The sequence below is a fragment of the Amblyomma americanum genome, chromosome 7 (genome assembly GCF_052857255.1).
Source record: "Amblyomma americanum isolate KBUSLIRL-KWMA chromosome 7, ASM5285725v1, whole genome shotgun sequence".
Classification (NCBI taxonomy): domain Eukaryota; kingdom Metazoa; phylum Arthropoda; class Arachnida; order Ixodida; family Ixodidae; genus Amblyomma; species Amblyomma americanum.
The window spans coordinates 3,231,078-3,256,961 of record NC_135503.1 but is presented as its reverse complement, the minus strand read 5'-3'; the positions used below and the strand labels follow the sequence as shown (position 1 = coordinate 3,256,961).

Here is a 25,884-nt window from a genome sequence, read left to right as displayed (position 1 = left end):
GTGGCCAGTTATCATATCGCTCCTGGCGCAGTTGTGCAAGGGTTAAGTGATGCGCCACTGTCCCGGCAGGTGGCTGTTTCAAGCACAGCCATCAGGGGGTATTGAGAGACCGAGGTTGCGCTTATTGATACTGCGTAAACCTTGAAATAGATAGGGCGCGTGAGACAAGATGACTACGAAGACGTGACCGCGGCAGTGTTACTCTAGTGCGCTTCTGTCCATATTTTTGTTCCTGCAGTGTGTTCGGAGCTAAATGCTTCGTACACACACGCGCTGAGAGAGATTCCAGAGAATATGGTGAAATGGAATCATTCCAGAGGGAGACATGAAATCACGGCAAAAGAACGATTTGGCACTCATTAATCGGTCGCCCGTAGTACTCATCAATTGGCACTAAAAGCGGACGGTGGGTGCATTGTTGCCATAGTTGATGCCATGATCGTGATGAGCATGCGCTGTGCGCATAGCCGTACACTAAATACCTCCAATCGAGAAAAGTATTGCGCGCGAAAGCAGCCTTCATTAAAGAGCAAAATGCTACAGAAAATATGAAGAAAATGTGCGACAGGCATTGAAATGTCTCTATTCACTCAGGCACCTTTAAAGGGGGATGAAGGCAGAGGAGCGTGTGAGTCTAAAAAAATTTTGAGTAGTCCTCGTGTCAAAGCATGTACTGAAGCGATGGTGTACATTTTATTTTTTTACCGCCGCGGTGGCTCGGTGGTTATGATGCTCGGGTACGTACCGACCCCGAAAGACGCGGGTTCGGTGCCAGCCGTGATGGTCGCATTCCGATGGAAGCAAAGAGCATGAGGCCCATGTGCTGTGCGATGCCAGTGCCCGTTAAAGAACCCCAGGTGATCGAAGTTATCCTGAGACCTGCACTACGGCATTCCCGTGTCCTGAGTCGCCTTGGGACGTCAAACCCCATAAACCAAGCCATATAAGCCATCGAATTTTCTTTGTATAGGCCTAAAGTTGGCAGTCGCGCCCGTGCAGCCACACGCCATTTGGACGTCAGCGACAAAGATTTGCAGCCTTTAGCCTCGCGCCCATGGAGCAATGCCCGTACGAAACAGCGATCGTAGAGAAACCAGTGCCATTGACACTATGAACGCTCGAACTGTTGTTACTACCAGGCAACTGTCGCTTTGAAACGCTTCAGGCGCAAATAGGAATGCGTATACCACTGCCCAGCGCGTATTTTCGTTATTTAGAAGATAGAATGGTCCCGTGTTTCGCTTGCATTTCGTCCCGTCGTCTCATTGTGACGGGAGAATGCGAGGCTGCTCCAAAGGGAGACTGCTCGATGCCTTCTTCCTGTTTTCTGGGAGCCTGCACCTGCCCGGCCACCGCAGATGTGACGTGTGCAGCCACAAAGGACGCATCCGTCACTGTCCCGGCTGGAACCCGGTTGCGTCACAACCCGGGGGAAAAAACACACGTGCGCCGTCCCTGGGCGGATGCGCGGCTCGTCCACGCTGCAGTCGCGCTGTGGGGGCGAAATCGATGAGCAGCGCGCTCTTGTCAATCACAATGGTTGCGCTGCTCCATAGGCGTCGTCGAGTTGGCCCGGCGTTGTTGGTCGTTGTGACACATTTTTCGGAGAAGCGGAGACTGCATTTGAGTACCGCCTTCCAGTGCTGCGTTCGCTTTCTGTTTGTTTGCTCGTTTAGCTGTTTGGCTCGTCCAATGTGCTGGCGTTCTCGTGACAATCGTTCAGTGCAGCCTATCTCCCTCTGTTCTGGCGCAGAAATAGGGGGTGTTGCACCTAAGACTTTACACAATGCATTTTATTGTCCACGAAAGGCGGCTAAACAGAGGTCAGCATTGTAACTTGAACATCCCATGTTAACCGCTTCGTCCTAGATCTAGTGCCTTGACGTCTCGATCGTCACTGCGCCTTTATGAACACGAGAAAGCTGGCAAGGGTGACCAAGTGGCATAACCATGACGCCATGGCTAAGACTGCTTTACGTTACTTCCCAGGCTACAGGCAAGACGTTTAGATGGTGTGGCCGCATACATTTCAAGGCAATGGCTTGTATTTGTTGTTGATGAATATATTAAAGCACCTTTTATGTTATACCCCCGAATGGGGTTTTTAAGGTGAATAAATTGAAGTTGGGTGCTTCTAATACAATGCACTTGCGATAAAAGAAAAGATAACAGGTGAAATAAGTCGCAATAACTTGGTCGCTTATTCGCCGCCGATCAGCCGCACGTTGTTCGTCTAACACAACCTGCGGGCGTGTGGAGCGCCTGCATGGCTGCAGAAAATTGATTACTTTTACTGTTAGTGCTTCACGATACTTCGTGGCAATAAACACCGCTAAAGAAAGAAGCAAAACAAAAAGGAACAGGAGCAGATATATCCGCTGTAAGGGCGGTGCACAAGGTTAGATCGACTGGCTTTTGAGATGCTAATGAGGAAACGCTATCGCAGCCATCGAACGCTCCACGTACCATACTTTAGTCAGAAGGGTCGGAGTAAGTGAGCCATAATTAGATGGCTTTTTGATGCAGCTTGCTATGACAGTCGTTATTACCTTTGTGACGTAGGTATGCCGTAAACTCCTCTCTAAAGCCGACATTTTCCGCCTGTACTCGGGCTTCTTTCTTTTGCGTCGTTTAGCGAGAGGCCATTCCGTGCCTGTTTTGTCGTCATCAATCACATTCCTCTGCTTATTGTGCTGATAATCAGTGCCACCATTTAGCGCTAAGAAGTGTCAGCAGTGTTTTGCCGTTGCGTGCGAGCACTGCTGCCGGATTATGTGTAGAGAAACCTATGGACAAGCCTGGCCAATACGCCATGCCAACGGTTTTACATTAATCCGGTTGCGAGACACACGTCCTCAAAGCCCCGGCAGCATTTTGGTGCAAGTGATCGGGAATGAGAGGGGAAAAAATGCAGTGTTACTAACACATGGTAACCACAAAAAAAAAAAAAACTGAACCGCCTTCTGAAGTATCGTTGTACTCTTTTTTGGGACACTGGAGGGAATACTAAACCTTAGCCAGATTGAGGAAACGAGCCGCCGCGGTGGCTGAGTGGTTACGGCGCTCGGCTGCTGGCCCGAAAGACGCGGGTTCGTTCCCGGCCGCGGCGGTCGAATTTCGATGGAGGCGAAATTCTAGAGGCCCGTGTACTGTGCGATGTCAGTGCACGTTAAAGAACCCCATGTGGTCGAAATTTCCGGAGCCCTTCACTACGGCGTCTCTCATAGCCTGGGTCGCTTTGGGACGTTAAGCCCCCATAAACCAAACCCCCATAAACCAGATTGAGGAAATTCTCGAGTGTTAGATGTCATTGTCCCGAGATTGTTTATAAGCGGGATAGTTCTATTATGGACACGTGACCTGCAGAAGTGAAAAGATCCCGTGCACTATTGAATGCCGGGGCAATGTACACGGGGCAGTCGTTCTGTTTGCTTCTCAACTTGGGCCTTTGATTGTGGGTCAATAACAGATGGGCATTTTGGTGCGGGGCATTTGACACGGGGCTTTCGTGCACTGCCCATGCCAACTGGCCTGTGAACGAAATATAAGGGCCAGGATGCGCCGGCGAGATATTGTTCTCATGGGCTGCCACCGGGGCTAAGTGAAACAAAAGGCGCGCTGGGCGCAGGTGGAAACAATAAATAAATAAATAAATGAAGAAGGGCTTTCTTTGTTCTCTGACCCGCTATGCCTCCGGTTGCTGTTTTCTCTTCCCCGGGGGGGGGGGGGGGGGGGGGGGGGGGGGGCTATTTCGCCTCCTCTCTGGCGCACTCGTCAGTGCAGCCCGATCCAGTTTTATTGTCGTGTGTGGCTGGTCGTGACGGGTCGCCTGACCTGACAGCGTCCCGCGCTGAGACCAGCAGGAAACAGCGGTGTCCACCGGGCCGGCCATCTCTCCGGAGGGGGGCAGGGCGCACGACCGCTTTGACGGTGGTGTGTGTCCGGGAGCGCTTTGTCGAAGGGACCGCTGTCATGTCGCTCGGCGCAGGTCACGACGCGCAATGACGCGCCGCCGCTTCAGGCAGCAGCAGCCGCCGCCTTCGGGAGCGGACGCTGTCGAACGCTCGGCAGTGCCGACCAGTTGACTCAGTGGCGAATAACAGGGGCATCACGAAGGGCCCAGACTTCTTTTTTTTCTTTTCCTTTCAGTTTTCACTGATTGTGTACTTGGGCGTGAGCAGCTGCAGGTTTGCGGATTTCACGCTGCTAATTACAGTACAGACCACCCACTGCCCCATCCCTCAAGCCAGCTTTCCTTTCTTTGCCTGTCTGTAAAGAAATGTAAATTGAATCGTTCAGCGAGTTTAGTTTACGAGCTGAGTAAGTTTTCCTCTTCTGTGAAATATTTACCGGTTAAAGAGAGTGCGCGAATGAGTGCGTGAGTGAGTGAGTGAGTGAGTGAGTGAGTGAGTGAGTGAGTGAGTGAGTGAGTGAGTGAGTGAGTGAGTGAGTGAGTGAGTGAGTGAGTGAGTGAGTGAGTGAGTGAGTGAGTGAGTGAGTGCACAAAACAACACTCATCCAAAGGACCTTTACGATCGCCAATGGTCGCCCTTGGTGACGCTGAGGAAACCGAAAGCGTCTTTTTTGTCTTTCTTTTTTTTTTCCTCAGCCTTGTCCATCGTGGGTCGTGTTAGCGTCTCATTTTAAGCGCCACTGTCCTTCCACTATCTATAGGTGAGTGAACCGCGCCTAAGAAGACGTCGCATCGTCGGCCTACTGCTGGGAGGGATCCTCGCAGGCAGAGAAACGGCAGCTGTCACGACACGCTTGGCCTTGCTCTAGCGCCGTGAAGCAGTCGTCCGCAGTGTAGTACTTATAGAACGCAGTGGCGTCACACAGTGTTCTGCGACGATGAGGTCGGTATCGATTGTGGCGAGAGAATAGTGCATGCAGAGAATCAATTTCAGTTTCTTGCCGTATATACGTATATCCTGATGTTCCGTACGTAGTAGCCCGCTTGGCTTCATTAATAATTTTGAGACAAGATAATTCGAAACACACACGGTGTCGGCGATTCTGCAGCAATACTACTCAAAGTAAATCTCCACCTAAATGAAACGTTTCTCAACGACGTATATATATATATATATATATATATATATATATATATATATATATATATATATATATATATATATATATATATATATATATATATATATATATATATATATATATATATATATATATATATATTCTGACGCCCCTTGTTTCACATACGGCGGTAGCGATTGAGCTGAGAACGTGTTAAACCAAGAAACGCCGGAGACAATGCCCTTTACATGGCTGGTGTTACCTAATATACGATCTACGTGCTGCATAATATGTGGGGTTTTAGTGCAGGAAACAAATATCGAGCTCGCTCATGAGGGGTCAATTTCACGGTGCGCCTATGCAGGCAACCACGGCGCGCAAGAAATGCGTGACGGCCACACGAGCGTGACAATGCGGTTGTCCGGCAAATCCGATAATGACCCCTCAGTCGGAGTTTCTAGTTTCGAACAGCTGCAACAGCATGGCGGCTGCCACGGAGGAGCGTCCGCCAAAATTTGATCCTGACTACGGTGCATGTATTTGGAATGGCGTAATGCTGCATGCAAACTAGCGCTAGATGGCACACTATTCTGATTTCCCTTCCTCTAGTCCCGCTCGGCTGCAGGGTCGCGAAATGACTGCGAATACAAGCGTGCGTTTTTCTGGGTTGGGAAAGATCGCTCGAGGCGCAAGACACGGGCTTTGTGCGCGGGTTGGTTGCATGCATGCTAGCGCCTGTCTCGGTGGTGCGGCATCCTGTAAAGTGTGCTCCCCTCCGCGTGACCCTGTCTCCTCCTCCCAGCACGGACGCTTTTCGATGACAACAACAAACACGCTTTGCCTCTGAAGCTTCACCTTAGCAGCTAGCGCTGTAAAACAGATCAGCGCTGGCGACTTGCGTGAAGGATGAGGGATGGCTGGGAAATTAAAGATGGCAATGCGCCGGTTTTGAAATCTGGGAGGTCGGTGGTTCGATTCTCTTGCAGACCAGCAGCGGTGTGTGGTTTCCTGTGCTCCATACTTCTCTGAGCAATCAACACGCTTTCGCCGAGAAACTGAGAGAGCTTGGCTGCACGACTCGTTTCCATGAGAATGTCTTGCTTTCTGGGGAAACATTTAAATGACGATTCAGAATGCGAAACCAGGCCTTGAATAAGGAGTCGACAAGTCAAAGTATGCTACTGCAGTGCCCAAAGCAGTCGAAACAACTTTCACATTGAATTGAATTGAATTGTATTGAATGTTTATTTCAGGCAGACAAGACAAAAAAGTACAAGCCTGTCTAAGAGGCTGACAAAAAAGCACGGATGGCTGACGAGTGTCAGCCTCTGAATACACACAAGACGTCACTATACGGTGAGGGAAAAAAATGAATAGGTTATATGCACTGAAGAGCGGATAAAAACGGTAAACGTAATTCAGGCATAGAGCGGGATTCGAGGGTTAAACCAGTAAATATAAAGCAGGCATTCAAAGCACCCGGACCTGATTTAAGAAGTCAAGTTCCTCCTAAAGTGACAAGTACAGCCATTCAACATTTGTTTTGAAGGCTGCTAGCGAAGATGATTGGTTTAATAAGGTCATGATGGCAGGGTGGCGATTTAAAAAAAATATGCTATAACAAGCGACTGTTGTTGCATGCCGTAATTTGTTCGTATTTTACCCCTGCAACCGAAGAAGCAGGCTCGAGCAGGCTGCACTCTCACGCCTCTACTTTTGATGCTGGACGTTGCAACCGACCGACTGAAAGTTCCCGCCGCCATAAAGCGAGGTGGTCGACAGCGGCTGGGGACGCGCCGACTCGCGCCTCCTTCGGACGGAGCCTACGAAAGCGGGAAAGAAGGAACGAAGAAGAGAGCCAGCGAAGAAAATGGGAAGCCTGGGGAATGTAGAACAGGCTCTCCGCGCATCCCCCCGCAGCTCTGCATCGGAAAAGGGAGGGAGAGCGAATCTCCTGCAGCGTTTATAATTTTCAGTCACGCTTCGCGGCCCTCTAAAGGCGGCGCATGAAAACAAATGGGCAAAAACTCGAGAAGAACGCCGCCTCCTCGTCTGTGCTCTGAGTGGGGATCGTCGACGAGACATGGCAGTCGCTCGCCCCGACAGGTGCAAGTGACGATGCTTCGCTCCCTGAGCCACCAAGCAGGCAACTTCGTGTCGCCACACTGCACGCCCTTCGCGGACTATCGCCCCATCCAGCGCCCAAGCGAGGAGGCTTTTCTCAGCCTTCAGATTCTACTGCTGCCCTCTCCATTTCCTGCGTGAGAGCATCTTCTTGAGCACTTTTGCGTCTCTTCATGCTGCAGACACCATCACTCCTAGGCCTCCTCCGCCGTTTGAGGACGTGGTCCTCACGGAAAGATGGCGAGAGGAAGGAGTGGAGTGAGAGAGAAATTGTTATTTCCGACGCCCAGCCCCCGCCGCTGTAGCCATGCCTGTACCACTCCTCTCCCGGCCTTCACCAGCAGCGTCGCCGGTTCTCTTCTTTTTTTTGGCTGGTTATGCTGCCGGCCCTTCCCGGCTGTTATAAAGGAAACGAAATTCCTTTAACCTTGTATATATGTGCATGTGTCGGTGCCTTTGCATGCTTGTATTGCAGGAAGATTGAGGGACACCGAGAGGATAAGGGTCGCTCCCTGCAGAGAAAAGGCGAGCAAAGAAAAAGAAAAGAAGAAAAGCGCGGCCCCTCCTCTCTCCTGGAATGCGCCCCTGGGGAGAGCAGCCGGCGTAGTCTCGAGAGGAAGCGGCGGCGGCTGGGCTGCCCCTCCTGCCTCCATGTGTTGTCGAGCAACGCACGACTCCCGGCTGCGGTGGGGTGGGATTCAAGAAAGAAGAATTAAGTGCATATGCGTGTGTTTGTGTGTGTGGAGGGCGGATGCGATGCACAACGCGGGGAACGCGTTTCGCTCGAGCAGCACTACTCGCACGGCTGACTGTCTGGGGTGGTGCGCGCATCAGCTGTTCAACTAACGGAGGAGGAGAGGGGAACGGAGGGAGTGGGGGGGGGGGGGGGGGGCACTTTTTTCTTTCTTGTTTTCACCTCGTGCGTGGGGAGTGTTTGGGGCTTTGCTTTGCTAGAGTAGCTCTGCTGTTTGGGTCCGAGACGACGCTCGGAACAGCGGCGCCTGTGTTGTCGCCGGCGCACGGGGTCACGTGATGCGATCCCCAGCAATGAGAGAGCGAAACTGGGAGGCAGTCGCCGCCGTCTATTACACTTGAGGGGGAAGCAAAGAGCTCCCGCAGTTCCCAGCTGACTGCCCGCAGCGCTAAAAGGCGGCGTGGAGAGAGTGCGAGAACGTCTGCAGAGAGATTACGCCTCCGCAGTGAACTTGACGTTGACTGTGCAGCAGTGCGGCTTTTCGCCTGGGTACGCGAAACCAACCTCCTCGAGGAACCGTGTGTGTGCTGCCTTTATTTCTCGTTTCTTCGCACGAAGCCCCCAGCTGTCGAGGGGAACGTTGGACAGCCTGGTGTCTTGCAGGCCCGCCACACTGCTGCGCGCGGTGAGGGGAGGGCGTGCGCAGGAGGCGAGTGTCGAGCAGAACACGCCTGCGTGCCCCAGTAAGCTGCCGGCCACACCTCGATGCACGGAGTGAAACAGCTCAGAGCGTTTATTTTTTTTTTTTTTTCGAGGGACGTACTGAAGAAAGGCTGGCCCCGACAGCTGGCGTAAATGGGCCTGCGAAGGTCTAAAAAAAAGTGTACTGCGGACAGAGCTCCTACTGTGACGTCAGAAACACTATGCGCGTAGGTATAACATCTAGAGCACTATTGCACGAGCCTCATTTCTCGGCCCAGCAAGGACTAGACCCAGCCCGGCGCAGGCTCACGCCTTCAATCTCGGTCCCGGGCCGGGCTCGGTACCCGAAGCCCAACGCGAGGCCTGGTCCATTCCCGGCAGCAGCGCAAGAGTTCAACTGCTCAGTGCATGCATATGAACTGATGAAATGCGAGTAAAGACGGGTCGGCAAAGGTTCTCAAATCGGAAGAACGCTGGCAGGAATTTTTTGTTAAAGCGAAATTTATTGCCACAGGGCACCAATGATGGGTGAAGGTGCAATGAATGATGTAGTAGAGATTAAATGAATGGAAAAAAGTTAGTTGATTTGATGAAGTCCAGTAGAGAACGATGGTACGGTCCCTGCGTCCAGGCAATGTATGAAGCAGGGTTGCTTGGTGAAAGACCCGCTACCACCAGGTGCCGGATCCTTGTAGGCTTGGGAGCTGGGCAGTCCCACAGTAAGGGATGAATGTCGGCATCAATGTCCTCGTGTTTACATATCGGACACCCTGGCCGGGGAAACAGTTCTCGGTACTGAGGCCACTTCCGAGTGATGGCTGGTGTGTGGGCAACCCCGACCCGGATCCTCCTAAGCGCAACCTCCTCTGCACGGGTAAGACCGGGGGGGAGGGTTACCGCACACGGAGGGATGAGAGCACGTGTGCGGCGCCGGAGGAGTTCCTTTCTTGATGAAAGGAGAGTAAAATTGTCCAAATGAAGGAGCCGAGGCGGTGATGAGTTTGTATTCGCAAGGCGGGTCGCTAAATCTGCCTGGCTTTGATAGGTCAGCAGATCCCGTGGGACCCACTCAATACGTACTGGCTGCGGGATGCGTGCCGCGAGCCGGTGGATGTCCTGACATATCGTGGGACAGCAGCTAACACGTCGTAGCAACCGGACAACTTGAAGGGCGTCAGTGCGGATGACAACGCGGGCCGCAGGGAGCATAGTTATGTCGGCCATAGAGCAGAGTGCTTCTTGAACTGCAACGAGCTCAGCACAAAAGAACGAAGGGGGTTCCATAAGCTGAAACCAAGAGGTTTCATTCAGGGCAGGTCTGCACAGACAGTAGATAGCTGTTGTTGCTTTGCAGTCCTGTATGCTTGCGTCTACGTAGACAACAATGGATCCTTCAGGCAGGCAAGCATCTTGTTCCTCAAATTTCTGGCGAAGCAACGATGCCGAATTAGCAGATGTTGGCCGGCGATTATCTGTTGGCTTGCTGTCGCTGAGCTGTACAAACTTCCATGGGGGAAGAACTGGCGTTGGCGGCTGAAGAATGGAGTGAGACGTTGCATAAGTCCTCAGAGCATGCGTGGAGTGCGATAGACTGGCCTTAAGGCTGCGCACTTCACGGCGCGGCTGCACCAGCTCATCAATGGTATTGATCTGCGCATTCTCTTGTAAAGCTATGACCAGTGTGATGCGTGGAAGGCACGTAATGGTCCTCATAGCCTCTCGGTTCACATCTTCAAGGCGATCCCATTGGGCTCTTGTAAGATGTTGAGACTGGGCTTGGTAAACAATACGTGGCTGCAGAACTGCCCTCACCAACTGCCGTGCAACGAACGAGCCTGCGCCACCAGTTTTAGAAGCAATTCTTCTAATCAAACCCAAACTCTGAATAGCTTAAGTTTTTGCCTGAGAAAGCCATGCAGAATGGCTGCATGACTGATGTTGTCATATGCCTTTTCAACGTCCATTGCTAAAACAGTACGCACATTACGGCTGCGGGTAGATGACAAAACTGCAGATGCTAAGACAGCCAACCCGTCCTCTGTACCATTATATGGACGAAAGCCGATTTGTGCTGGGTGATAAAAACCGTGCTGCTCTAGCCACTATGACAATCTTGTTAAGGAGATAGGTCGCAAGTTGGCAAGGTCCGTCGGAGGCTTTCCTGGTTTCGGGATAGGAGTCACGACAGCGGATTTCCAGCTCTCGGGCACTACGCCATCCAACCATACTTTGTTTACGGTGTCAAGTAGTTGAGGGAATGCAGCGCTACTCAGGTTCTTGTACACCTCGTACTGAATATTGTCCGGACCGGGCGCTGTTTTCCGTTTCGGATCATCTATTGCAGCCAGCAACACAGGCATAGAGAATGGACACGCAATTCCATCTACGTCGACATCAGACGGCACTTGATATACATGCGCTGGGATGCCTGCCATATTTAAACTAGCGGATGAAGAAGGCACAGCATCGTATTTCGGGAAAAACTTTCGCGCTGCTTTTTTGGCGAAATCATCAGGCGACAAGTTAGCCGCGAAGCATGCGGTTGCCGCTGCGTCAGTCCAACGGCGACCGCGTTCCATTGTACGGAATGTTCGCCAGAGAGAGACATTCGAGGATTTTGCAGAAAATTGTTCGCACCACGCATGCCACTGCCACCGAGAGAGGTCGCGTTCATATTTGCGTGCCTTAGCTGTAAGATAGTGCAATCGCATACGTGCCTGCGACGAAGTAGGGTATCTCGTAGCAGCCAGCTCGGCTTGACGGCGTGCCGCCCACAAGTTAAGAAGGCCGAGGTCTGGTGCCGGTCGACCAACATCAGTCTAGGTGGTAGTTGTAGCACTGTTTAGCGCTGTTTGTATGCGCTCAACAAGGATTGGCGAAGAATCTGAGAAGAGATTTTCCATAGAGGAGCGGAAACTGTCCCAGTTGATCACAGAACATTTGTAGCGTAAAGGCCGGAAATCTGAGGTGTGAAGCCCGATGATGATAGGGTGAAGATCACTTCCACAGCAGTCTGGCTCCATGTGCCAGGAGGGAGTACTCGGACTCGACAACCACGTCAAGTCTGGAGCATAAGAAGCATTGCGAGTTTGACGCACTGGCCGTGTTGCTGCCCCAGGATGGTTGAGCAGCACAAATTGGGCATCCGTGAAGGCGTCCCGCACACGCCTACCACGAGGGCTTGAAGTGGGGTACCCCCAATCCTGGTGAGGGGCGTTAAAGTCGCCTCCGACTAAAATCGGACACCAGGGATACTACCGACGGACACTTGTTAACCAGCCAAGATTAATACGGGAGGAATCACCAACGGCTGGTCTAACGTAAAATGAAACGACCACAACGGTTCCCTTCTTAAATTTCGCAGCCACTGCCGCTACCTCTTGATACGACGTGCACCAGTTTTCGAGAGCAAGGCGTACATGCGGAAAACGTGAGTTCACATACACCGCCGCCTTTCCCGGGGGAGCAGCAGTTTGTACACGACGGTCTATCATTGAAGGAGACATGTAGGCACTGAAGCCTGAAATCGATGGCAAGGCGTTTGTTTCCTGTAGCAGCATGGCCCATACCTGGAGCTTGTGAATTTGTAGTCTGGTCTTGAGCTCTCCCACCTTCGTGGAAATGTCTCTGCAGTTCCACTGCAGCTCAAGAGCACGACTGGAACTTGCCATTTCTAGTTACTAGCCCAAGCGCTGTAGAATCACGGACGTCAGGTTGGACAACTGGTTGACCATAAACCGGAGCAAAGAAGTCGCAGAGTTGTCCAGTGGCATTGCGGTAATCTGGGAAGAGGCGGCAGGAAATGACACTGGTGGCCGGCAGGAAGGTGTTGTTGCTGAGCCATTGATAGATGCGGCGGATGATTCCGCTGCCCGTCTACGTCGAGCGAGCAGTTCGCGGTGTTGCCGGAGCTTGGTGAGCTCCGCTAAAAGACGTGCGATTTGTTCGTCGACTGCGGCCATGTCGTCCTGCGGTAGCTCAGGGACACTACGCTGCTTTGCTGGCTGTTTTCGGATGCGTTCTTTTCGCACAGTACCGTTAGAAGACTGCTGAGCTGAAGGATCATGCGAGGTGTGCTCAGGGAGCTCCGGCCACTCGTCGTCATACCAGTGGAGAGCTGCGAACCGATTGGGTGTCGGCAATGAAGTTAAACTGTCTTGTATTGGCCAATGCTTAGTCATTCGACGACGAGCCTGTTGTGTTGCCTTTTGTTTTGTCGGACAGCTTGGAGATGTTATCTCGTGGTCGTCGGATTTACAAAGGCCGCATCGATAAGCCACTTTCCCTTCCGATGTACTTTCACCGGCAGCAGTGAAGGGGCAGGATTTGCGCATATGTCTAGTACGGAAGCAGTTATAGCAATATACCGCACTCGGTTTATATGGCCAAGGCCGTAAAATAGAGCCATAATAGTACAGACGGGGTGGTATTGACAGAGGGCCTTGCAAGGTGACTATTCAAGAGCGCCCCTTTCCCATGCGTCGGACCTGGATGACACGGTGCGTGGGACAGTACAGCTCACGTTGGAGGGCAGTTTGATCCTCAGTGATATCGACGCTGTAGATGACGCAGCGCTGCAAGTCGGGGCCTTCAACTAAATACACTTGTACTGGCACTGAGATTTCGCTTGTCAGTGAAATACTGGTGAGCGTTTGCAGCCGTTCTACGGCAGTCAGAGTCGGAAGCCACACTGCGATGGTGTTGGACTTTGTCCTGGCTGTGAAGCCCCGAAAACCTTTGGTTCCGAGGCACGCGTCCAAGTTAGCTTGTAAAATATTGTTGGGTATATCCGTGAGGCTTTTGTTGGCCGGTGATTTAATGGTCACTTTGTAAGAAGACGATCCGGGTGTAGGCTCCACCGAGTTCTCGATCGTAAGACAAGTGCGCTTACCTTGGGAGCCATCACTTGCCGAAGGTGGAATCGGTTGGCTGTCGTTTGAGGGACGCTTGTGAGTTGCGCGAGGGCACTTTTGCACAGGTAGAGGTGCCGATAAGCCCATTGGAATGCCCTGTTCATCATGTCGTGCGGTTTGAGGCCCATCCGGTGGTGCAGAGTTGTTGGCCATGTGCCCTGGTGGCAGATCACTCACGAGCAGTCCGGCATTTCGGGAAGGCAGGAGGGGTGCATCTGCCAATGAACCGGGAGCACAAAGCTGGACCTGGCGCCGCGGATCAGGTGTCGACTGCGTGGCAGGTGATGCCACGAGAGACACCGGCAGAGCTACCTCCGCCAGCGTGGCAGCGGAGGCACTAAGCCTAGCGTCAGTGCCCAGCTCAGCTGCACTCATGCATGGTTTCCAGGAGGCCTCAGACGGTGGGAGGACGTCCGGAGCTTCTTCAGGAGGAGAGGATGCAGTTCTCTTCAAATAGGGCACGTATTTTTTTTCTGGCGAGGTTTTTCTGAAGAGTGCAGTGCAGCCACTTTAGCACGGACACACTTCTTCTTCCCTGGCAGGAATTGGGTTGGTTTGAAGTTAGGTCATCCCATGCTGGAATCATCCGTCTCGAATCCAATAAACCACGCGAGGACCGGCCGTGGGAACCAAAATGCCTATCGCCGTGCAGGGACCCCGGCTGCAGGTGTCCTGGCCGAATACGCAGCAGAATCAGACCACCGGCTGTCGCCAGAAACCTTACAGCTCCTCCGCGGCCCGAAAAATCTCGAATGTCCAGCGTTGACGACCGCTAGGCAGGAAGAGATGATATGGCGTCCGTGTTGGTCCCCTGGATTGCAATATCATCGCCCCCAAGGCAGAACCCAAAGCACCACCAACAAAGGAAAGCGCAGGTGGGACGTTCCAAACAGCAAAGCACTGCCCCACCCTCAAGCGCTCGGACTTCGCCAAAGAATCACCAGGCTTCTTGCATTGACAACAATACACTTTAAAAAAAAAATTGTGTTCAAATTTGGGTTAATGTTGTGCCGACTGAGCGCGAAACATCTCCTTTTGAAACTGCCACAGCCGGATTACTCGGAACAAAGTAAAAAAAAAACACTCACACAGGAGGAGATTCCTCTTGGTTCTCCCGCTTACATCAGTCTGCTCAAGCCATCAGCATTTCCGTGCAGTTTCCCCTTCTTATAACGCACCGAGAAATCGTGCTGTTGGAGAGCCAGACTCCATCTGAGCAAGTGACCATTTTTGGGGGACATCTGTCGCAGCCACGTTAAAGGACAATGGTCAGTCTCAAATACAAACTTTGCTCCGTACAGGTAACACGACCACTTCTGCGCTGCCCAAACTAAACACGCGCACTCTTTTTCGGAAGCGCTGTACGCTTCCTCTCTACTCGTCAGTTTGCGGCTGATGTACAGAACTGGGTGCCGAGAAATCGTGCTGTTGGAGAGCCAGACTCCATCTGAGCAAGCGACCATTTTTGGGGGACATCTGTCGCAGCCACGTTAAAGGACAATGGTCAGTCTCAAATACAAACTTTGCTCCGTACAGGTAACACGACCACTTCTGCGCTGCCCAAACTAAACACGCGCACTCTTTTTCGGAAGCGCTGTACGCTTCCTCTCTACTCGTCAGTTTGCGGCTGATGTACAGAACTGGGTGTTCTTCATGGTCGTAGCCAACTTGGCTTAAGACAGCACCCAGCCCTCTATCACTGGCATCACACTGGACTATGAACTCTTTCCCATAGCCAGGGGTCCTGAGCAAGGGTCGGGACACGAGTGCTTCCTTCAGGCTTTTGAAGGCGTTTTCTTTTTGGTTATCCCAACTTACTTTAGTAGGTGCTCCCTTTCGCAAGGCGTCAGTTAAGGGACTAGCCCGCTGTGAGTAGTTAGGAATATATCGCTGGTAGTACCCAACTAATCCCAAAAATGAGCGAATGGCCGTTTTCGTCCGTGGTTGCGGAAATGCTGCGATCGGGGCAATCTTTTAACTCGGATGGGCTCCTAGTTCCCTGGCCTACAACGTGGCCCAAGTACGTCACCTGTGCGCAACCAAATCTACACTTTTCTGCCTTCAGTGTCAGTCCAGCCTGTCGTAAACTGGAAAACACGGTCTTTAGGTGTTCTAGATGTTCTTGCCAGGTTTCCGAAAAAATTGCCACATCGTCTAAATAAGGGAGTGCAAAGCACTGCATGTCCTTCAGTACGATGTACATGAGTTTCGAGAAGCTGTAGGGGGCATTCTTCAACCCAAAACTAAGCATTAAGGGTCGAAAGGTGCCCGCTGGGGAGATGAAAGCGGCATACCTGCTCGCGCTTTCTGAGAGGGGAACTTGCCAATATCCCCTTACGAGATCGAGGGTGGAAATGAATTTCGCGCCGCTCACCCTTTCTATCCTTTCCTCTATGTTGGGAATCGGGTATAGCTGATCCCTGGTAATTGCATTAAGCTTTCTATAATCCACGCAGGGACGAGGATCTTTCCCTGGGGCCTCAACAAGAATTAGCGGTGAGGTATAGTCACTTTCCGCTGGCTCTACAACCCCTAACTCCAACATGCGCTGAATTTCCGCGTCCATTATTTCTTTTTGCCGCGGTGATACCCTGTAGGGTTTCGCCGTACCGGCTCATCAGAGGTGAGCTCGATTTCGTGTGTCAGGAGGTGTGTCTTTCCCGGGCGACTGCTCAATAGGTCAGCGAATTCGCTCAACAACTGCTTTAGCGTGTCGACCTGTGTCCCGCTTAGGAAATCTGCATTCACGGAGTGAGCCAGAATGTTTTCCACGTTGTCACTAGCGTCCGCACCTCCCTTCCAACCCTGACTCTCGCTGTTGTTACGTCTCGCCTACGACGCGCGGTATAGCCGGCGCGGATGCAACGGACGCCGCGGCTTCGCTCAAAGTGGCGGTCATTTTGGGCCCGTTCATCGCTGCCGCAACGCCTCCCGCCAAGCGCGTCCAGGCAGGTTTCAGTGCCACGTGTCGTCGTGCGTGCGTGTGTGTGTGTGTGCATGTTGGTGCCCACGCTTGTCAAAGCGCGGCAGCCGGGGAGAGGAGCTCCCCAACTGGGAGGCGAGGAGGTCTGACCGGCGCCGGCCCGGCGGACGCGCACGTCACGCCTGAACATGTTCAAGCGTCGCCGTATCGGACGCCTCTTCCCAAGCCGTTCCTTCTTGCCCTCGACTCCGTGGGTATAAAGGGAGCTGCCCCGGACGCCAACGAGAGAACTTCGATTTTCTTCCTTCGAGTAACGTGGTCGCCCTGACCGGCTGCTCTTTTGCGATGCCAGAATAAACAAGTTGTTCTGTTGCCAGTCGACTCATCCTTTGCCGGGACCTTCGGATGTTTCCTGCTTTGCCCCAGGCCGCCAGGCCAACACTACCCTTGGGGCTTGCAACCCTTTTGCAACAACTGGTTGCCAGCGGTGGGATCCCGACAACGGAGGCCAGCAGCGAAGATATGCGGTCAACTGTATGCTGAGCAGCACAACGACCATCCGGGAGCAGTGCAACGAGCCCTGTGTGATGACTGGTTGCCTGCAGCGGAACGACTGCGCTGAATTCTTGGCTGCGAGGTTTGGTGAGTGCGGGACTTTCTTCTTCTGAGTTTTGCCAGGCTTTTGTTAGTGTCAGAAACAGAGCTGGTAATTGTGTTGTCGTTGCTGCCGGGTTAGTTTTCGGCAAGACAATAGTAGGCAGTAGAGAAAGCAGCATTCGGAGCAGCCATGGATTTGAAGTCGTTGCGCAAACCGAAATTGCTGGAGCTTGCAAGAGAGTTGGGTCTGGATGTCTCAGACAAACTCAGAAAACCAGAACTGCTAAGGGCTATTCTTGAGTTGGAGGCTGAGGATGACGAGCTGTCGGAATGCCTTGAGACAATTGAGGAGAGGGAGCAAAAAGAGGAGCGCGAACGTAAAGAACAAAAAGAAAAAGAGAAAGACGAGCGCGAACGTAAAGAACAAAAAGAGAAAGAGGAGCGCGAACGTAAAGAGCAAAAAGAGAAAGAAGAGCGCGACCGTCAACACGCTTTGGAAATGAAGCGTCTCGAGGTAGAGATGGAACGCGCTCGTAATGGAAGTCAGGCACACGGTGCAGGAGAACGGGTATCGTTCAAAATGACTGACCTGATGCGGCCGTTTAAGCTTGGAGAGGACATTGGTTTGTTCCTGGTTAACTTTGAGCGAACGTGCGAGAAGCAGGGGTTCTCTCGGGAAACGTGGCCACAGCGGTTGCTCACTTTGTTACCCGGCGAGGCGGCCGACGTAGTCGCTCGCTTGAAGAGAGAGGAGGCAGAGGATTTCGACCAAGTGAAATCGAGTCTGCTAAAAAAATACAGGCTGTCAGCGGAGGCGTTCCGTCGGAAGTTTCGGGAAAATGAAAAAGGCAGAAGTGAGTCATATACAGAGTTTGCCTACAGGCTTATGTCAAACATGCAGGAGTGGCTCAAAGAAGAGAAAGCGTTTGGTGACCACGAGAAAATTCTGCAGTGTTTCGGGCTAGAACAGTTTTATAGTCGGTTACCTGAGAACGTGCGGTACTGGGTCTTGGATAGGCCAGACGTTAGTACAGTGGCTAAAGCCGCCGAGCTAGCCGAGGAGTTTGTGACGCGTCGGGCTCGCGGAGCTAAGGACGGTCAAAAGGGTGAATTTGGCTCCAAGTCTGAGAGGCCGAAGTTCACACCCATGAGAGCAAGGGGGGACACACGTAGTGCGGATGCGAGTGAAAGCAGTCCGACCGAACGTAAGGAGACGGCGGCAGCCGAAGCCGAACGCAGAAAGCGGTTCGAGAGGAGGCAAGCGCGCGTGTGTTATACGTGCCAGAAGCCGGGTCACTTTTCGGCGCAGTGTCCAGAAACAAAAAGAAAAGTCGTGTGTTTGTCATTATGTAGCACTGACAAGAACATGAAGCTTCTCGAGCCTTACATGCGAGACTTCCTCGTGAACGGGAAAGAGTGCCGAGTGCTTCGTGATTCCGCAGCTACAATAGATGTAGTTCACCCCCCTTACGTAGAACCCGATATGTTCACGGGCGAGTGCGCATGGATCAAGCAAGCCGTGGAAGCTCATAGCGTGTGTCTGCCCGTAGCAAAAGTGCTTATTGAAGGACCTTTCGGAGCACTTGAGGCGGAGGCCGTAGTGTCGTCTATGCTGCCCCCCCCCCCCCCCCCCCCCAGTACCCGTACCTATTTTCGAACAGGTCCGATCACCTCCTGCGCGAGAAGGGGCTTTTGTTTGGTGAGGCTAGCGTTCATGCCTTAACCAGATCGAGAGTTCGGGAGCTCGCTGCAAAGGCGGTAGTTGCGGGGCCGACGTTGTCGAACAATGAAAAAGGGTCGGAGGCGCAGCAAGCTGATACTCAGAGCACGTCCGAACTGAATAAAATTGAGCCTGTAGCGTTGAAGGCACCAGGTACTGGAGAGGAAATGCACGACACGGGAAAGTTAGAAGAGCTTCCGGTCGAGCTTCCGGGACTAGGCTCAGTGACGAACAGGGAAGACACTGATCAGGTCATTAGTGACTTAATCATTAAAGCACCGCTGTCGCCTGAGCAGAAAACCGAACTACACCAACTCTTACAAGAGTTTCAAGGTCAGTTCTCTAAGAGGCCTGGTAGGACTTCTGTCCTTACTCATGATATAGAACTTACCTCCCCAGAGCCAGTACGATCCAAGGCGTACCGGGTGTCACCCCGCCAGCGCGATATTATGGAGGCTGAGGTAAAGAAAATGCTACAGCTCGGAGTTATTGAGGCGGGTGAGAGTGATTATACCTCCCCTTTGATTTTAGTTGAGGTACCGGGCAAGGAACCTCGTCCTTGCGTCGACTACCGCAGGCTTAATTCCATCACTAAGGATCAAATTTATCCGATCCCTAACATCGAGGAGCGCCTTGAGAAAGTTAGTAGCGCTCAGTTTATTTCCACCCTAGATCTTGTCAGGGGTTATTGGCAGGTTCCACTTACAGAAGAGGCTAGTAGGTATGCGGCGTTCATTTCACCAATGGGAACATTCCGTCCTAAAGTTTTGAGTTTTGGTTTGAAGAACGCGCCATACTGCTTTTCAAGCCTCATGGACAAAGTGTTGCGGGGACAGGAAGAATTCGCTTTACCGTATTTAGACGACGTAGCGATATTCTCCGCATCCTGGTCTGAGCATATGGCACACTTGCGGGCAGTGCTAACCCGCCTGCGCGAAGCGGGCTTGACAGTCAAGGCTCCCAAGTGCCAATTAGCACAGGCCGAGGTTGTCTACCTCGGTCACGTGATTGGACAGGGTCGTCGCCGCCCCTCTGAAATAAAGGTGGCCGCTGTGCGAGACTTCCCGCAACCGCGCACGAAGACCGATATTCGGTCGTTCTTAGGTGTCGCCGGCTACTATCAGAGGTACATCCCCAGGTACTCCGATATCGCGGCTCCCCTGACGGATGCTCTAAGAAAAACAGAGCCCCAAACAGTCGTCTGGAGCGAGACAAAGGAAAGAGCTTTTAGCGCCCTAAAGAGCGCCCTAACAAGCCAGCCTGTGCTACGATCGCCAGACTATACAAAAGGGTTCGTTGTTCAGTGCGATGCTAGTGAGCGAGGCATGGGCGTTGTACTGTGCCAAAGGGACAATGGAGAAGTGGAACACCCCGTCCTGTATGCTAGTCGTAAGCTGACCTGTCGTGAGCAGGCGTACAGCGCCACCGAGAAAGAGTGTGCGTGTCTCGTGTGGGCCGTTCAGAAATTGTCATGCTACCTAGCCGGCTCGAGGTTTATCATTGAGACGGATCACTGCCCTCTCCAATGGCTGCAGACCATCTCTCCCAAAAATGGCCGCCTCCTGCGCTGGAGCCTCGCTTTGCAACAATATTCCTTTGAGGTGCGTTACAAAAAGGGGAGTCTCAACGGTAACGCCGATGGCTTAAGTCGAAGCCCCTAACGTAGGAATCCGCCTCAAAGTTGTTTGTTACTGATGTTTTCTTCCTGAGGCAGGATTTTTAACATATTGCTTTTGTTTAGTGTTTCAAAGTGATTATGTGCTTTCTTGTGCAATTTTCCAATTTGTGGACGCGTTCTGAGTGCTGCTTGACTACTGTAAGGAACTAGGCAGTAGTATAAAAGGGGAAAGAGCCTGGCAGAGCTTAGTGAGGGCTGTCTCGTGCTTGCTGACTGAGCGGTTGCGTTTCGGCGTAGTTCTAACGCTTGCTGGGAACGAGCACAAAAATGGCAACTCTCCCGAAGTCACTTTGCAGTGTCCTGTGTGATCCTGAACATGAGAACGAGGCCTTCTCTGTGCGCTGCGCTCAAGCAACGTCGAGGGACGACCGGTTTCGATTATGAGCATCATCGAGCGACATCCCTCTGGACAGCGGATGCAGACCCCTGACCATCGGGATCTCCTTCTCCCGGCGGGGCGGTCTGTTACGTCTCGCCTACGACGCGCGGTATAGCCGGCGCGGATGCAACGGACGCCGCGGCTTCGTTCAAAGTGGCGGTCATTTTGGGCCCGTTCATCGCTGCCGCAACGCCTCCCGCCAAGCGCGTCCAGGCAGGTTTCAGTGCCACGTGTCGTCGTGCGTGCGTGTGTGTGTGTGTGTGCATGTTGGTGCCCACGCTTGTCAAAGCGCGGCAGCCGGGGAGAGGAGCTCCCCAACTGGGAGGCGAGGAGGTCTGACCGGCGCCGGCCCGGCGGACGCGCACGTCACGTCTGAACATGTTCAAGCGTCGCCGTATCGGACGCCTCTTCCCAAGCCGTTCCTTATTGCCCTCGACTCCGTGGGTATAAAGGGAGCTGCCCCGGACGCCAACGAAAGAACTTCGATTTTCTTCCTTCGAGTAACGTGGTCGCCCTGATCGGCTGCTCTTTTGCGATGCCAGAATAAACAAGTTGTTCTGTTGCCAGTCGACTCATCCTTTGCCGGGACCTTCGGATGTTTCCTGCTTTGCCCCAGGCCGCCAGGCCAACGCTACCCTTGGGGCTTGCAACCCTTTTGCAACACTGTCCAGCTCTTCTGGTTCATTTAGAGTCAGATTGACGATCCCGCTGCGTTCCACGAACGGCTTCATCAGATTGCAATGATAGATTTTCACCTGTTTTCCCCTGCCTGGAACCCTAAGCGCGTAATTCGTCTCCGAAAGTTTTTGCAACACTTCTACTGGACCATCCCAGTGAACTTCCAGCTTGTTTTTTCTCGATGGCCGGAGGATCATCACGCGATCGCCCGCGGTGAAACCTCGAAGGCGAGCGTTTTTGTCATAATAGACCTTGGCGGCCTCCTGGGCAGCTTTCATATTTCGATTTACTAATTTCCTCGTGTTGTTAAGTCGGTCCAGTAGCTTAAGCACGTACCCAACCACTGTCTGGTTCTCTCCTGTCCCTTCCCACATTTCTCTCAGCATTCGGAGGGGAGAGCGGAGAGCTCTTCCGTACACGCGTTCTGCTGGCGTTAACCCCGTAGCTTCGTGGGGGACTGTTCGTAAAGCGAAAAGTGTGGCCGGCAGACAATCCTCCCAGTCTGCTTTATGCTCATAACAAAGAGCGCGTAGCACCCGCTTCAGCACCGAATGCCATTTCTCTACACTGTTGGACTGCGGATGATACACCGAGCTGTGCAACAGTTTTATTCAGCATCTTTCTAGGAATGTGGTCGTCAAGGCGCTTGTTAAGACCGTCGCCTGATCGGCTTGGATTTCGGCCGGAAATCCTATTCTCGCGAACACTAACAAAAGGGCATCAACTATTTCTGTGGAGCTCAAGTCCTTCAACGGAATTGCTTCGGGAAACTTTGTGGCGGGACATAGCATAGTAAGCAAGTACTTATAGCCTAATTTCGTGTTAGGCAAAGGGCCTACTGTGTCTATTACAAGCCGGCGGAAAGGTTCCGAGATCAATGGAACAATTTTCAGTGGAGCCTTCCATGTCTCTCCCGGCTTGCCCACGCGCTGGCACGCATCGCATGATTTTACGTAGCGTTCTGCATCTTTGAAACAACCCGGCCAATAATATTCCATTAATAGGCGCTCCTTTGTTTTATTTATTCCCAGATGTCCTGCCCAGCCATTTCCGTGGCAGAGACTCAGAATGTCCGCTCTGTATTTTTCGGGCACGACCAGCTGATCAAATGTTTTGCCTTTTCTGTCCTGGTAGTGTCGGTATAGTAAGCCTCCCTTCTCATGCATCGTTATGTTGCGTCTCGCGATGCCCTCTTTAGCTGTAAGGTGCAGTCTTTCCAAAGTGGGATCCTGCTTCTGTTCTTTTGTTAGGGACTCCCTGTTCACCTGCAGAAGGCGATCAAAACTACGCGATGTTGGAGATAAAACGGATCCTTCAGCGTTTTCTGATTCCTCTACCGACTTAAGGGCGGTTCACATGCAAGCGATTGAGCGAACTCAGCGACCAGCGGCACGGCGCAGCGATGCTTTTCGCAGGGTTCCGTTTCACATGCGTCGCTCCACAGCGTTTACTGCCGCTGCGAATCTCAGTGTTGCTGGCAAAGAATACGAGCTCGCGGTTGGTTTCGGTGGTTTGCAAACGTCAACATGGACAATGTTTATGCATTATTTTGCCACGATTACTCAAATTTTGTTAAGAAATAAAGAACTCTTCTTTTTTAAATATCAACTACTTCTTATCTTGATGGTAATAACATCTTTTTTTAAGTCCGTACGTGCGGTGTAACCATTGGCCTGTGCGCTGCAATTGCACTTCGCACGGCCTGAATGTCCCTGTCAGCAGCCTCCACTTCCTGCCGCCTTTTCTTCTGTCGCTTGTTTCCCCTATGTGGGAGAACCTCTGGTGAAGTTGCTGCCATACAGGATGGTCCTGGTTCATCAGGAAGGCCTGGGACACTATACATGCATTCAAATTCATTTGGCGATGCTTCTACTTCTTTCGAGCCTGGCGATGCTGGGCTGCAGCTGGCGTGGCTCGTCTCGGCTGCTGCGCTGGCCACCTGCACGTGGCTCACTGCGTCGAGGTTGCAGAAGCTCCTGAGTAGAATGTACAGGCTGTTAATTGCTGTCACTTACACATTCAATTCATCATTAGTATAATTGCTTACCGTCTCGTTTCCATGGAGTCCCTCAGGAACTCCATCTGCTTTAAATGTGGCCAGGCCGTCTTTGCAGTGGCTCCTGACCCAGTCTTCTTCCCATCTTTTTCGTCTTTAGTTTTTCGCCTGTACGTATCTTTTAGATTTTTCCACCGAGCAATAATCTCAACTGTTACTGAAATATGGAGCAGTATAGAGCAAATTAGGAAACAATGGCAGACATGTGGCCCAAAGTTTAGCATGAACATGTACAAATTCTCATCTGTTAGCACACAAGAATATTGCAGAAAATGTTTACAACACACGATTCAGTACGGAAGCACGAGTTTTTTTTTTCTTCTAAAAGGCAGTTTTACTGATTATGCATGCATGCATGACTGAACTGAGGCACACACATGATGAATGATTTATTTTGCGGACACGCACGAGATGATTTTGCGCGGTTCAGAAGCTGCAGATTAATGCTACGTACAAGACTACGATGAGCGGGCAGTGCCGCGGGACGGAGCGCTTGCTCTACATACACGCAAGAGACGATTTTACTAGGCTCTCAGCGCCCGGATTAACTCCACGCCTGAGAAAGGTCGCCTCCCGCATTTACAAACGTAGCTGAGAACGTGAAAACGTGCACGTCGTGCATTTCACGATTGAAGTGAAGGGTACAAAATGATGCAGCTAGCGTGTCTTAAGAACCAAAAACATTTGCTCACGGCTGCGTGATGCCGACAATTCTCATACAGCTCATCTACGCACAATAGCCGGCGCACCGAAAAATAAACACCGAGCAGTACGCAGGAATGCGCGGGGACATAAAACAGTTTTTGACACGCTGCAGAATCCTGCCAGTGTGACGAGGAAAATTTGTTGGCTGCACAATGAAAAAATATGGCTGATAATCTTCGAGCTCGCCACAAAGCGTGCTTTCACTTACCGGTGTCGTCAATTGCTCGAATTGCGTCCCTCACTTCTTCCCAAAGGGACTCCTTGGTCGACTTATTGCGGAAGTTATCTTTAACATCCCATAGAAGTGGGCGCTTGGATACTTCGATGATCAGCACCTCATTGAACAGTCCACGTGACATGTTGTCGTGGTGTCGGAAGCGCGTGTAGCATACAAACATTGTCGTCTTTCCCGCACGAATCCTCTTCTTGTCACGTGGCTTTTCCGCCGTGCAGTCATTGGTCAGGGGGCGGAGCTATCGCTCTGTCGCTGCGAAAATTTCCAACTTGTTGGAACCCCGTCGCTCCGGCCCGCCGAGCCGCCGCGACGGGTCGAAACAGGTTTTTCCGTCGCTGCGACAGGATTCGCTGGCATTTTCGCTTGCATGTGAAACGGGCTTTAGTGGTTGAAGTCCCTCGTCGCTCATTTGCTCGGTCAGCTGTCTGGCTTTCATTCCTCGTTGGTTCACTTCCCTCCTCATTTGATTGCAACGATATGCTGACTGGTGCGTCTCTGGCTACCTGAGGTTCGGGAATCTGAGTTAGTTGAGATGCGAGCTGACGAGTTTTCGATCTTGTCAAAGCTTGTATCACCCCGCTTCCGAGTTTCTGGCCTCTCTCGCGTAGCAATTGGTCTGATCGATTCGAGAAGAGGTAAGGATATTGAAGTGGCACGGCCTTCGAAACTGCGGCCTCAGTGATTAGCTCTCCAAACGGTCCACAAATTATCACTCTAGCTATGGGAAGGCATACACTGTGTTCTTCTACTGCCTGTTTTATCCACGAGACTTCTCCCGTAAAATCGTCCACTGACACGTAAGACGGGTGGACAACGTACATCGTCGCGGCGCTATCACGAAGCACCCTGACCAGACGGTATGCCGTCAAACCCTCGACTACACCCTGCACGGTTTCCCGTTAACGTGCAGCTCGTGCAGGTATGGCTTAAGGAGCTCTAGATTCTCGTCGTTATCCTCGACGCACGAGAACACCAAACGTTGCTTTGTACACTTGGCTGCAAAGTGCCCGACACCATTGCAATTGCAGCAACGAAATGGCCTACTAGCCTCAAACTCATTTTTCGCGGCTTTGTCTGCTCCCTGTCTCTTCGCCTGTTCTTCACGCTTTTCTGGCGCTACCTTCGTTGCCTCCGATTGCTCCGAACTTCTAGCACTTCGCGTCTTTCTGCTAGGCCCTTTATCTCGCATCGCGTTTCGAGCGTGTGACGCACCTTCTTCAGTGCTCAACCTTCTGCGCGAAACGTACACCTCTGCTAGCTCAGCGGCCCTTTCAACTGTGTCGACTTTTTCCCTGTCTTGAACCCACAGTTTCACCACTTGGGGAATGCTTCGGTAAAATTGCTCAAGGCAAAAACACTCAATGATTTTGTCTCGGCTTTCATAAACCTCGGCTCCTTTTAGCCACTCTAGCAGATTCGTCTTTAGTCCATACGCGAAATCCGGAT

At 52.0% G+C, this 25,884-nt stretch overlaps 2 protein-coding genes and 1 long non-coding RNA gene across 5 annotated transcripts in view; 1 reads left to right on the top strand and 2 right to left on the bottom strand.

Moving 5' to 3' along the window:
* The window catches only part of LOC144098283 (uncharacterized), an 854,931-nt gene that overhangs the window by 364,014 nt on the left and 465,033 nt on the right, over positions 1-25,884 (top strand). The window lies entirely within an intron of this gene.
* The window catches only part of LOC144098281 (nicotinamide N-methyltransferase-like), a 197,724-nt gene that overhangs the window by 160,162 nt on the left and 11,678 nt on the right, over positions 1-25,884 (bottom strand). The gene's annotated exons all lie outside the window — the stretch shown is intronic.
* Positions 22,945-23,631, bottom strand: LOC144096907 (uncharacterized). The gene is made up of 2 exons (XM_077629725.1): positions 23,490-23,631; positions 22,945-23,418 (listed from the first exon to the last, which is right to left on the bottom strand). The coding sequence occupies exons 1-2, from the start codon at positions 23,522-23,524 to the stop codon at positions 23,085-23,087; spliced, it is 369 nt and encodes a 122-aa protein (XP_077485851.1). The 5' UTR covers positions 23,525-23,631; the 3' UTR covers positions 22,945-23,084.